Raw genomic sequence first — 13,055 nt, 5'->3', positions numbered from 1 at the left:
AACTTTTAGTAAGCGTTCTGGGCTTCCAGAGGATACCAGTTAATCATCACCCTCAACTTCAAACTATTGTTTCTGACTTGTTTAGTTTTTACTTTTAGTTTTTAATTTTTAAAATTTTTATTATTTTTTTTAAGCAGGCTCCACACCCAACATGGGGCTTGAACTTACAACTCTGAGGTCAAGACTCAGACACTCAACTGACTGAGCCACCCAGGCACCCCAGTTTTTACCTTTATTTTGATTATAGTGCAATGCAATTCTGTGTGTGCAGTTTTTGATATAACATATACATTTATGATAAATATTTTACGTGGAAATCCACAATGAAGAAACTTCAAAGGCTGGATATATTTCTAAAATTTCTTTTAAATATCACAAACAGGTAAATATTCTGGATTTTCATAAGATCAAAGAAGAAACCAGTAATCAACCACGACCTGAGCCATGTTCTGATACTGTGCAAAAATCATTACAACATTAAAAATGTTTGTATGTCTCAAATGAAAACAACTTGATTCTTTCAACATAAAAATCTGATTAACTTATTATTGCAAGTGATATAAATGTTGGATGGAAATAGAGCTCAAAGGTTATGCTGTTAAAAGTTGAACAGGCGAAACACTTTTTAAAAATCAAACTACCTATCACATTTTGTTAAAGGTCATGATTCCAAAAGAAAATTTGCAATGATTAATGAAGGAAATTTTAAAGAACACAGTAAGTCAGTTTCATGCATTAATGCACTTACAATAAAAATTTTTTTAAATCAAAATGTGTCAAAACATTTTTAAACATATCATCCGAACTTTGAACACACTCTATTATTGTAGTTAAACATAAGTGAAGGTTTTGAGACATGAAATACTTAGTCAAAATTTGAAAAATAATTTCTATAGGTATATAACAGCAATGTAGACTGGTGATCTAGACTGTGCCAAAGCATTTATCTACTGAAAGGATAAAGGAACCTTTTGGGAAACACAGAAATCAAACCAGTAAAATTTTGATCACTGTCAATAGAGCTTTAAGAGTTTCATGTAAAAGGGTTTTGATAGTACCTAGTAAAAAAAACTCAAGGTGCCGAATGTGGTTAGGTATTTTTTGCCGATGTGGTGGAACAAGATGGGAAAGTATCTGAGATATCTCAAACTATTTCAATGGGTACCAAGAAAAATGGTTTCACTGGGAAATATTCACATGACAAATGTGCCAGAAGGGAAACGTGGGAAATGTCTGGACTTCAATTTGAATTTAAAAGAAATTTAAAAGAAAGTTCCGGATGTTTTGTTTTCATCCCATCTCAATATATTCAATATATTCAGCTGATGCAGTAAAAGATGTCAAATAAATCAGTATTAGTATATTCTTTGTGAATTTTCTATTTATTACCACACATTAAGTGAATACCAGAGATGATTACATAATATATCTGAAGAGAGCTCAGGATTGGACATTAGAGAAATACTAGGACCCCAATAGAGCTAGACCTGCAACCACTGAGATGAAATCATGCCAAGCTTGTGTGTTGGTTTAATGCAAATCATGAGGTGGGAGTAGTTGAACATTTGAAAAGTGCAATTAACTTCTAGGGATTTGGTTTTAGTGAAATATTCGACCAGAAATTTCAATACATTCTTTAGCTTTAATAAGACAGAAATGAAAATATGTTGTCCATATAAAATTAATAAAGCAAATTATAGAGAAGCAGAAGATATAGAGAAACAAATGAACAAAGGGTATAATTTGAAACAAAACAAAATAATTATAAGAGAAAAACTTTGTCTAACATTGTCTAACAAATGACACAGAAATGGGCTTATTATTTTAAGACAAAAATGAAAAGTATGATGAATTAATAACCTCTTTCAATTTATTTAATCCTAAACTTTAGTAACATTATGTATGCTAACCAAGTAGGTTTAGGGTGATCAAAAACTTACAAAATTGGGGTACTTGGGTGGCTCAGTGGGTTAAGACTCTGCCTTCAACTCAGGTCATGATCTCAGGGTCCTGGGATTGAGCCCCGCATTGGGCTTTCTGCTCAGAAGGGAGCCTGTTTCCCCTCTTTTTCTCTCTCTCTGCCTACCTATCTGCCTACTTGTGATCTCTGTCAAATAAATTTAAAAAAAATATATAAAATTAAGCCACCTGATTAAATATGACAGTCCAAGAAATGGTTTTTGTGACTTAATTGGTAATAAATAAATGAAATATGTAAAAACCCAGACAGTATTATGAAGGCTAGAAAAAATTTCAACATAATAATTAAAAGTTCAAAAGTTGAAATTATAAAAAGTGCAAAAGTATAATTGATTACTGTTAGTATGATGAATGATATTGTTGATATTGAGAGACATTCTCTACATACAGAGAACTACAAATTACATAATGACTAGCAACGTAAAAGGAAAGTTATAGGAAAAGCCTATGTACATTCTTCATGTCACCTCATGACTCAGATGAAGGCAACTTTTAGGATGTGAGCCCCATCAACCAAAGGCTGTACCAATACTTCTGAAAACCAAGAAATGATTTTGAAATCATTAGAAAAATGTGATGACTGATAAGTACTAAAAATGATACCATCTGGCAAGGAGTTTCATAAGGTACACATAGCTTAGTTTTTATAGAGAATAAAAAGTGATTTTTAATTTTTAAAATTTATACGTTGATTCACATATACTTGTGACAACATATTTTTAAATTTGCACCCCTAAATGAAGGCAGGCAAGAAGGAAGTTTAGAAGGTTATTGTAATAATGTTGGAAGTTACAAGGGATAAAAAAGAAGGACCTGAAATAGAGAAGTAAGAGTAATAGGACTTGTTGACCAATTTGATATTAGAAGAGGAGGTGCTAGGGTGTTTCTGACTTCAATGAACAGGGTAATATCACTTTTGAACATACTGAGTTTGAAGAACATGTGTAACATCCATATGAAAATATATAAAATGTAGTAACAGCAATAATTATTATGTTATCATAAGATAATATTTATAAATATTTATATTGGGCTACATAGTGTTCCATATTCTTTCAGATACTTTGATTTTCATACCACTCTAGTAAATATAGTAATACAAGATTATTACTAGAAGCTCCTTCTTACTGAGCCCATACTATTCCTCCATTCAGCAAAGTTATCGGAGCCCTTCTGTCTGTCAGCAGGATAAATCCCTGCCTTCATGGAGCTGACCTTCTCATGGAGGAAGACAGAAAATAATGAAATATATGTAAAGTAGAAAGTCAGGAACAGAGTCAGGGTTAAGTGGGTGGAACGTGATGGTGTAGTTTAAATAGGATGGTCAGAGAAAGAGGTACTTGAAGAGAATCCTGAAGGAAGGGAAAGAGTGATTCACATGATTGTCTTGGGAGGGGTCATTTTCAGCAGAGGGCACAGCAAGGGTAAAGATGGCAATATGCTTTTTGATAGATCTGAAGATCAGCAAAAAGACCAGTGTGGTTACCACAGACTAAGTGAAGGGGTGAGTCATAGAAGATTTGAGATCAAGTCAAAGTAGTTGGCAGAGGACACACACACAGGGTCTTTTAAGGCCATGGTAGAATATTTGGATTTTACTCTAAGTCTTACATTTTAAAAGAACTACTTTAGCTCTGTATGGTTACAAGACTCTAGGTCAGCAAGAATGGGAGAAAGAGACCAAGTTCTGAAGTTCTTGAGCTATTGGTAGCTTAGGCAGGAGATGATGATGGCTTGGGTTAGGATGTAATAGTGGGGGTCGTACTAGCAGGGTGGATTTTAGATACATTTCCAGGGTAGAACCAATAGAATTTAGTAAAAGTTAATTATGGGTGCATAAGAGGGAGAGAAAACTCATGCAAGATTTTTGGCCCTATGGACTCACTGGGTGAGTGAACCCCTCAAAGAGAAGGTGAAGAGCAGGTTTGAAGGGGGACAATCTTGGGGTTTGGGTCTGGACCTGTAAAGTCTGAGATACTATATGCTAGATGCCTTTAAATCATTTCAACAGTCAGTCTAATATCTTCAAGGGAGGTATGACCATTGTCCCTGTTTTATAGTTGCAAAAACTAAGGCTTTGAGATTTTCTTCAATTTAAGGTCTTATAACCAATGGGTTGGAACTAATCCTAGAGCTCAGCCAGCAGGCTGAGACAGTATAATATACTCAATGTATTTAATTCAAAAGTATTTCTTAAAGGTCACTATGTACTTATTTATCACTCTTAGTTGCTGTGACCAGGAAGGAAAGATTTAAATATGTTAACTTTTTGCTACCTTCCAGGAATTTGCATTGTTGAAAGGAAATGTAGATATAGTAGATGACACTGAAATTGTTGGACAATAGCTCAAAATAAGATAGCAGTAAAGATAAAAATCACTAGAGTAATTTAGTATAAGGAACAAAGTCAGTGAGGCACAGAACTGTGTGTGACTTGAGCTCCTTTCTGGAAGATATGAAGGAGGATTTTAATGAGAAGATGTTGGATGGTCTTCAGTCCAGAAACCTACATGGTATAGTCAGTATGTGCCTGGGGATACCACGGAGACCATTCAGCTGGAGTAGAGAAAGAAAGAGATGGATGGGCAGAGGAGGGCCAAATTAGGCAGGGCTGTGAAAGCCAGGCAGAGCATCTTGGATTTTATCCCATAGGTAACTAGGAGCCAATGATGGTTTCTAAGCTAGAGCTGAAACATGGTCAACATTCAGCATTTCTTAACTAACATTTTCCTAGAGGGTTGCCAAACTCATATTGGCAACACTTATATTTTACTTATATTTGGTATTTTTCATTTGCAATAAAAGTGATCACATATAACATCTAGGTAGATATTTTGACATGCTAATTCCTTTTGGTTCCCAACTCATTCAAATAATAAATTTTTGTCCAAAAAGGAGAAATTATAATGTGAGGTTATGAAAAGTCCATTTCCCTCTTAACATTCTTCCTAGCAACTCAGTTGTTTTCATTGGCTTTTATTAAAACAACCTTTGTGTGAACTGGCAATTTGTTTTGTAAATATCAATGAAAGCATATTTCAGAAAATGCAGTAATAAAAACCAACCCAATTTCAGAAATATGCTTGCTGCCAGACATCAGTCTTCAGCTCATATTATGAGTATTTCCAGTAAGTCTTAAGTACACATTTACATGAGAAATAGCTCACTGTTTAAGATCAAAAAAGTTGAAAAAGCCTTCACTGCCTCTCAAATACGGTTTAAGGATTCTGCCCAATACAATGTATTTCCCTTTTTGATAAAATATATTCGTAATGATCAAATAGCTCATTTTAATTGAACATTTTCTCCCCCAAAAAACTGACTTAAACTCAGTTTATTATCATCATAATATCTACATGTTTAATAACTGTTTGTTTGACAGGTCTGGGATGTTAACATTTCAGCAGTACATATCTTGATCCATATCCACCTTATTAAATCTTTTCAAGAATTACAACTTTGTCCAAGATTTGAAGGAACTCTATTACTTTTTCAAATATGCACAACTCAGCTATTGTCACTAAGCTACATTTAATAAGAGAAAAATATTGTTCCTCAACTGAAGTAGAATAAGGAAAGACTACTAACTAAATTTTCTGAAGAACTTCCCCTTGAATGCCTCCTGGCTGGCAGGAGACATATCTGAGAAATGAAACAGTATCATTGCATAGTTGTTTTCTAGGCATTGTCATAATTGTGTTATGTATCTGTGGTGATGCTTTTTTATGTAGCTGTTTTCTGTCCCTTCCTTTTCTCTCAGAACACACCTCCACTGTCTACTAACTGTCCTGGTTTCCGCAATATATATTTCTTCATGTTTCAAAGTAAATCAGGGAATTCATTCCATTAATATAGTTTGAGTGTGATACCTTGTGCCCACAACCGTGCTAGTCATTGTGGGGTAGGTACAAGGGGTATAAAGATGTTATTTGCTAGGAAGCAGCTCACATTATACTGCGCTCTATAAAACATGAATTGATAGCACATAATTCAAGGCATTCTGTAACTAAGTACTGAGTTATAACATAAAGCCTAGGGCCAAAGTGAGGGAAGATAAATCACTACATGTCTAAGAACCAGACCTTGAAATGCTTAGATTGTCAGTGGTGTGAAAGAGGCAGGTTAGTCCAGATACTCTGGGAGTCTCCATTTCTGAGTAAGCATAAAAAAAGAGGGCATTACCATATAGAGCAGCAATTTGTGTCTTTGATGCAAATATTATTAGTTACTTGAAAAGTATCATACATTTCAATGTATAAAAACATACATTTAAAATGAAAATATAGAAATTGGAAGCAAGACCTCCTGAGTGTCATTAAGAATCTCAATATATTATGGTAGATGTTCCCAAATATTTTTAAGTATATAGATATTTATATTAAAGAAGAACTGAAGTCTTAATCAAGAAGTAAAATCTTAGTGATAAATTGTAAAGCAAATGACATTAAGTGTCCAGTCCCTTACGCTGGGTATTAGGGAACTAAAATCATAATTATAAAATGAAATCAGTGAATTAGAATAGTGAAGCTGGTTGGGTTAAGGGGTATGTGGATTAAACTTTTTTGTTGTTGTTGTTGTTTTTAATGTTTCTTTGTGGTGGGTCACAGCAAGCAAATGGAATAGTTGCTAGGCCTAAAGATGGTCTTAGGAGTTATGGCTGCCTTTTTGCTACACTTAAAAATGAGGCCTAAAACCAGGAACAAATGAAAAAAAAAAAAAAACCACACTCAGATATTCTGAAAATATGAAAGGATTTAGTAAAATTAGCAAAATACCCAAAACTCTACCTGTGAGATATCTAAATCAACACAAACAAACTTTTGGGGAACCTGGAATTGTGAAGAACACATTTGAGGCAAAAGTCCATAATATCTTTAAGGAAAAAAAAAAAGGATTTGTATCTGTCTTCTGAATATTTTCTATAGTGTTATCATGCTGTCACTTATCATAGAAAGCACTGTGATGTTCTTTTACCCTGTGTTGACACAAAAGTTCTGACCATAATACAAAATTCCAATTGAAACATGTAGCTCAGTCATTTTGAAAGCTATGTGACATTACCCAGATACAGGCCTTGTGTAATCAGTAAGCTCCTAAAAGGAATGGTTACACTGCTTGAATAATTGTGGAAAATTTTCCTAAATTGTTATGAACAAAGTCTCTATTAATATCCACTTTCTCAGCATCACCTGTCATATAGTAAGCTTGGAAGAAATAGAAAGATCAGAACTGACTACAAATTCTCTTAGACCACAGTGATATCAACAAAATGGCAGACTAGGCAGTTACATGTCCTCCGTACCCACTGGAAACATTAGAAGAACAACTACAGACTGATAAAATAATTTTATAGGAGCTCTGAAACCAGTCAAAGATAAAGATCTAAAGTAACCAAGTGAACGCCCAATCAAGAAAAAGCCACATTCAATATGGTAGGAAATTTCATGGCACTTGTACTCTTCCTTGTCCCATCCTTTCTCCACGAGAAGGAATAGCCTTTTCAACAATTGGTGCTGGGAAAACTGGATATCCCATGCAAAAATATTACTAGGTTGGATGCTTATTTTACACCATATACAAAAATTAACTCAAAATGGATTACGTATTTAAATTCAAGATTAAAACTATAAAAATCTTAGAGGAAAACATAGGGGAAAACCTTCATGACACTGGATTTGGTAGTGATTTCTTGGATATGACACCAATTGCAACAAAAGCAAAATCAGATAAATTGATCATCAGAATTAAAAACTTTGTGCATCAAAGGACACTGTCAACAGACTGAAGAGGAAACCAAGGAAGAGAAGAAAATATTTGCAAATCATACATCTCATAAAGGTTTAATATCCAGAATATATAAATTAGTCCTATAATTCCACTGTAAAAAACAAAAAACCAGAAAACCCCCACTAAAAACATGGGGAAAAGGGGGCACTTGGGCGGCTCAGTCAGTTAAATGTCTGACTTTGGTTCAGATCATGAGCTTTGGGTCCTGGGATTGAGACCCATGTTGGGTTCCCTGCTTATTGGGGAGTCTGCTTCTCCCTCTCCCTCTCCTTCTGCCCCTCCCCTGCACTCGTGTGTGCATGCTCTCTCTCAAATAAATAAATAAATAAAATCTTAAAAGAATATATGGGAAAAAGAAGATACACAATTTGGGGTGCCTGGGTAGCTCAGTTAGTTGAGTGCCTGACTTTTGGTTTTGGCTCAGGTCATGCATGATCTCAATGTTCTGGGATTGAGCCCCACATGGGGCTCTGCACTCAGACTGGAGTCAGCTTGAGATTCTCACCTTCGTCCCTTCCCCCACTTCACACTTGCTTTCTCTCTCTCTCTGTCAAATAAAGAAATAAAATCTTAACAAAAAGAAGATACAGAATTGGCCAAAAGTACCTAAAAAGATGCTTGATATCACTAATTATTAGGGAAATGCAAATTAAAACTACAATGAAATTGCACTTCACATTCATTAGGATTATATATATATATATATATATATATGAATTTTAAAGTATTGGTGAGGATGTGGAAACATTGGAACACTTGATGCATTGCTGGGGGGAATATAAAATGGTACAGCTACTGTGAAAAATACTATGGCAGTTCATCAAAAAAATTAAACATAGAATTACCGCACTATCCAGCAATTCCTACTTCTAGATATATACTAAAAAAAAAAAAACTGTAAGTAGGAACAGGGACTCAAATATTTTGTACACTTGTATTTTTTTTGTAAAATGTGTACAGTCCTATTAATAGCAACATTACTCACAATAGCCAAGAATTGGAAGCAAACCAAGTGGCCGTCAATGGATGAATAGATAAATAAAATGTACTCTGTACATACAATGGAATATTATTCAGCCTCAAAAACAAGGCAATCTTAATACATGCTACAACATGAAGGAACCTTGAGGACATCATGCTGAGTGAAATAAGCCAGTCACAAAAAGACAAGTACTGGATGATTATATTTACATGAAATACCTAAACTAGTTAAGTTCATGGAGACATTAGAATGGTGGTTGCCAGGAGCTGGGGGCAGAGGGGCATAGGGAATTCATTAAAGTGTATAGTTTCTTTTAAGATTTTATTTACTTATTTGTCAGAGGGAAAGAGAGAGAGCACAAGCTGGGGGAGTGGAAGGCAGAGGGAGAAGCAGGCTCCCTGCTGAGCAAGGAGCCCCACGCAAGACTCGATCCCAGGACGCTGGGATCATGACCTGAGCTGCAGGCAGAGGCTTAACCCACTGAGCCACCCAGGCACTCCTAAAGGGTACATTTTCAATCAGGGAAGATGAAAAGTTCTGGAGATGGTTGATGATGATGGTTGAACAATATCAATGTACTCAAGGTCGCCAAATAGTACATTTGAAAATGGTTGAAATGGGCTGTTTAGGCGGCTCAGTGGGTTCAGCACCTGCCTTTGGCTCAGATCATGATCCCAGGGTCCTGGCATTGAGCCTTGAATTAGGGTCTCTGCCCAGCAGAGAGCCTGCTTCTCCCTCTCCCTCTGCCTACCACTCTGCCTATTTGTGCCCCCCGTCCTCTCTGTCAAATAAATAAATAAAATCTTTTAAAAAATAAATAAAAAATAAAAATGGTTGAAATGGCAAATTTCATGTTATTATATTTTACACTTCCCAAAATACAAATAAAAATATCTTAGACCAGGCTGTCTCTAGATAGCGCCTTCAGTCACCGAGTGCTTAGGTTAAACACCTTTTCCTCTCATGTGACCAATAGAGGCTGCCTTGACAGTTGCATGAAAATATTTTATTTATCTTTAAAAGAATCTTTAACTCCTTAATGCTGCTGGAGATCATAAATATAATGTCTTTGTCATGTACAAGTCCACACTAAGATGTGTTTTTAAAATCTTATTGCCATTGTGCCTAAATATTTTTTTATCTAATTTGAGGTGTGATATTTTATGTATATTAATAAGACAAATGTTTTATATACACAGATAGCAAGTTAGTAAATGACTATTTGGTGGGATTAATTCAGGAGTAATATTTACCAGAAGCAGTCTAATCCACATCTCTCTTTCTCAATTTAAATGTTCCAGATTTATTTAAAGCATGGCCTCCTTACCCAAAATAATCACTCTCCTTCATTTTACCTACTTGAATTCTCCCCATTCTTTAGGGCCTAGCTAAAGGCAAGTTATTTTACAAAACATTTCCTGACAATCCCAGCCCACATTCATCTTTCTAACTTCTAGTCTCTGTCTAGTCATTTAGTGCTTAGTAACAGACTGCCTTGTATTATTGGCTATCATTTCATGTTTTAGGACCAACTAACATGTACTAAAACAGGAGCAATTCGGGGGTCTGGTTGGCTCGGTCTGTTGAGTGTCTGATTCTTGTTTTCTGCCAAGGTCATGACCAGGTTGGGCTCTGTACTCAGCATGGAGTTTGCTTGAGATTCTTTTCTCTCTCTCTCTCTCTGCCTCTCCCCACCAATAAACAAAAAAAGAAACAAACAAATAAATACAATCTTTAAAAAAATTAGCAAATAACCCAACCTGAAAGGACAGCCCAAAATACGGATACAAGGTAGATTCATTGAATTGTAAATCTGTAAATTGTAAATTTGTTGGTTCTCTTTTAAGTCTAGTGCAGCTCCCTGTGAACATGAGTTCTATATACTACTGATGTGAATTCTTTAATCAGCTAATTCTAAAAACCGGCTTATGGAAGACTGAAAGACTTCCTTTTCTCTCAACCCCCAGCACATGCACGCACACACATACACACAACTATACATAATGGCACACAATATTTCCATGAATAACAACTGTACAGAAGGAAACTGGGGGTGCCAAGGCTAAACATTTTTTGAGTACCCACTATGTGCACTTGGCTAAACCCCGTAAATAAGGAATTCACACCTCTATAGTCAGCTTTAACCTAAATTCAGAGTCTATTACATTGGTAATTAAGGCATGCCTCTGGGCATTGGACTGCTGGGTTAATCCAGGAATTTTCCTCTTGGAGCAGACATGAAATCAAACTGAGAAAAAAAAAATATATGAGAGGAGACGGAGGGCAGTTGTCTTCCCCTGCTATTAAAAAACATGTATTCAACAAACTGAAGAAGTTCATCCTTTGTAGTTAAGACTACGTATTATTTTGAGTTCAAATTCTTTCTTTTAATATGTAAGATTTATTGAAATTATACTGTTTGAGCAGAACTGAGAAAGCTGAGTATTATTTCAGGTTTTCAAGCCATAAGGAAAAATAGTGCCTTTAGGTTTTCCATTCAAGTAGGAAAATTATAGCTTCATATTTGCAACACTAAAGCTAATGCAGTGTCAGCACCTCCATCAAATTCTGTTGTTCAGCAGTTTATAATTCAAGCAGAAAGTTTCACTCCAAGCCCGAACTTGGCCTTCACAATCCCAAAGCAAATGGAGAAAAAGCTATTTTGGCTAGGACTGACTTATAAAAGCAAAAGAGAGGGTGCTTATACAGACTATTTTGAAAAACATCTTTCAGAATCTGAGAATGTAACTGAGAATTACTGAGCTGACATCCCTCATTCTTAAAGTTAAAGAAATAACCCCAAATTCCATGACGTCATGTCAGCATCAGCAGAATCTTAGCCACTTTCATGAAATTCTTCATCAGGTAGAATTCCCTATCAGACAGAATTACCTTTCTTAGAGAAAAAAACAGTACAGTAGAAAATAAGGACAAATAAGACTTTGGATATGTTTTTCCCTTAAGTGCTGATTCTCTAGTGCACTATCCACACACACAGAAGATGAAAAAAGAATTTTTTTTTTTCAGTTTTTAACATACATTGGAATGGCAGACTGGAATTCCCAGAATCAGCCTTTCTCCATCTAAATGTTATCTTGGACTCAGAAACAATTAAGTGTAGAAGTGGATCCCCGCAACAGGTGAGAGGAGCTATTGGCCTCCCCAGTGAACTAAATGTTGGTGGGTGTGAGTGGGGTAGGGAGCTAGTCTGTTGGGGGTGCTGTGCAATTTAAAGTCCTCTGGCAGGTGGGTTACAGACTGCCTGGTACCTTTTTGCTACCCTACGGATGCCTCTAGCAGCCAATCCATCAGTACTCTGATATCTTACAATACCTTCAAAATATATCAAAAGTCTGATATCGTGGTATTAGGGCATTGCATAAGAATTTCATCTTTTCCTACCTGCAGAAAGCTCACTTGTATGAAATATGTTGATATCTTAGCTGCTGCATGTCTCTTTTCCTACAGCATTCAGTAAAGCCCTACTATAGGCCAGGCTACGGGTGAATCAGCAGGATTTCTGTCCTCCAGGAGAAGTCAGGAGGAAGAGAAAAGTTCATAAAGACGGCTCCAGTGTAATTTGGAGTGCCATCTGGGCGACTTCGCCGAAAAGGATCCTGAGGTATCATGGCTATACCACCTCTGTTTCCCACCACTCAGCTTTCTCCACACTTTGAAATCGCACTGATTCACCCTATATCCCCTTTCTTCCCTCAACGCCCGTTCTCCGCTGATGGGACCCTGGGTCTTTCGTGGGAGGAGCGATCCTTCTGGGGAGAGCGGGATCAAGAACTGTTTTCCGCAGGGGCGACGGTGGCGTCTGGAAGAGAGGGCGAGCCTGGCAGCACCGTCTGGAGGCTCTGGCGGAGCTTTGGCACTGCGGGGGTCAGAAAGGATTTACAGGACTCGGAGCTCACCTGATTGAAGTGTGCACCGATGAGCGAGGGTTCCCATATCTTAGAACTGTTGCTCACAGTCCCGCCTTTCTCTTTCTTGGGTGCCATGCAAAAGACGGGAGGAGCATTGGCGTCTAAACTGGGCTCAGGCCTGGAATAAGCGTCCCCGCTGCCATAGCAACCGAAGCCACGCCCAGTTTTTGAACTACTTCGGTTCCCCTCCCCCAAACCTGCTCTTAATCCACAGGCCAACCGCTTCCGTCTCCATAGCAACCAAACTTCCCAGCGCGGCAACTCTGAGGCGGGACTCCGAGACCCCCTGATTAAATTTTAGGATTTTCCAGCAGCACAACTGTGCAAATGGGAGAGGTCAGGCGGAGGCTGACCTCGAGCTGGTCGGGTTACTTCCT

The 13,055-nt window shown here is 36.9% G+C and overlaps 1 protein-coding gene across 1 annotated transcript in view; it reads right to left on the bottom strand.

Moving 5' to 3' along the window:
- Positions 1–12,842, bottom strand: part of SPAG17 (sperm associated antigen 17) — a 236,085-nt gene extending 223,243 nt beyond the window's left edge. The window contains exon 1 of the mRNA XM_032881319.1: positions 12,667–12,842. Coding sequence (XP_032737210.1) covers positions 12,667–12,753 — 87 coding nt within the window. The 5' untranslated portion in view covers positions 12,754–12,842. The remainder of the gene's footprint in view (positions 1–12,666) is intronic.
- Positions 12,843–13,055: the final 213 nt, after the last annotated feature.

Source organism: Lontra canadensis, unplaced genomic scaffold, assembly GCF_010015895.1.
Source record: "Lontra canadensis isolate GAN:19392208 unplaced genomic scaffold, GSC_riverotter_1.0 scaffold75, whole genome shotgun sequence".
Taxonomy (NCBI): Eukaryota; Metazoa; Chordata; class Mammalia; order Carnivora; family Mustelidae; genus Lontra; species Lontra canadensis.
The sequence above is the reverse complement of the archived record's forward strand: the minus strand, read 5'-3'. Positions and strand labels throughout refer to the sequence as shown.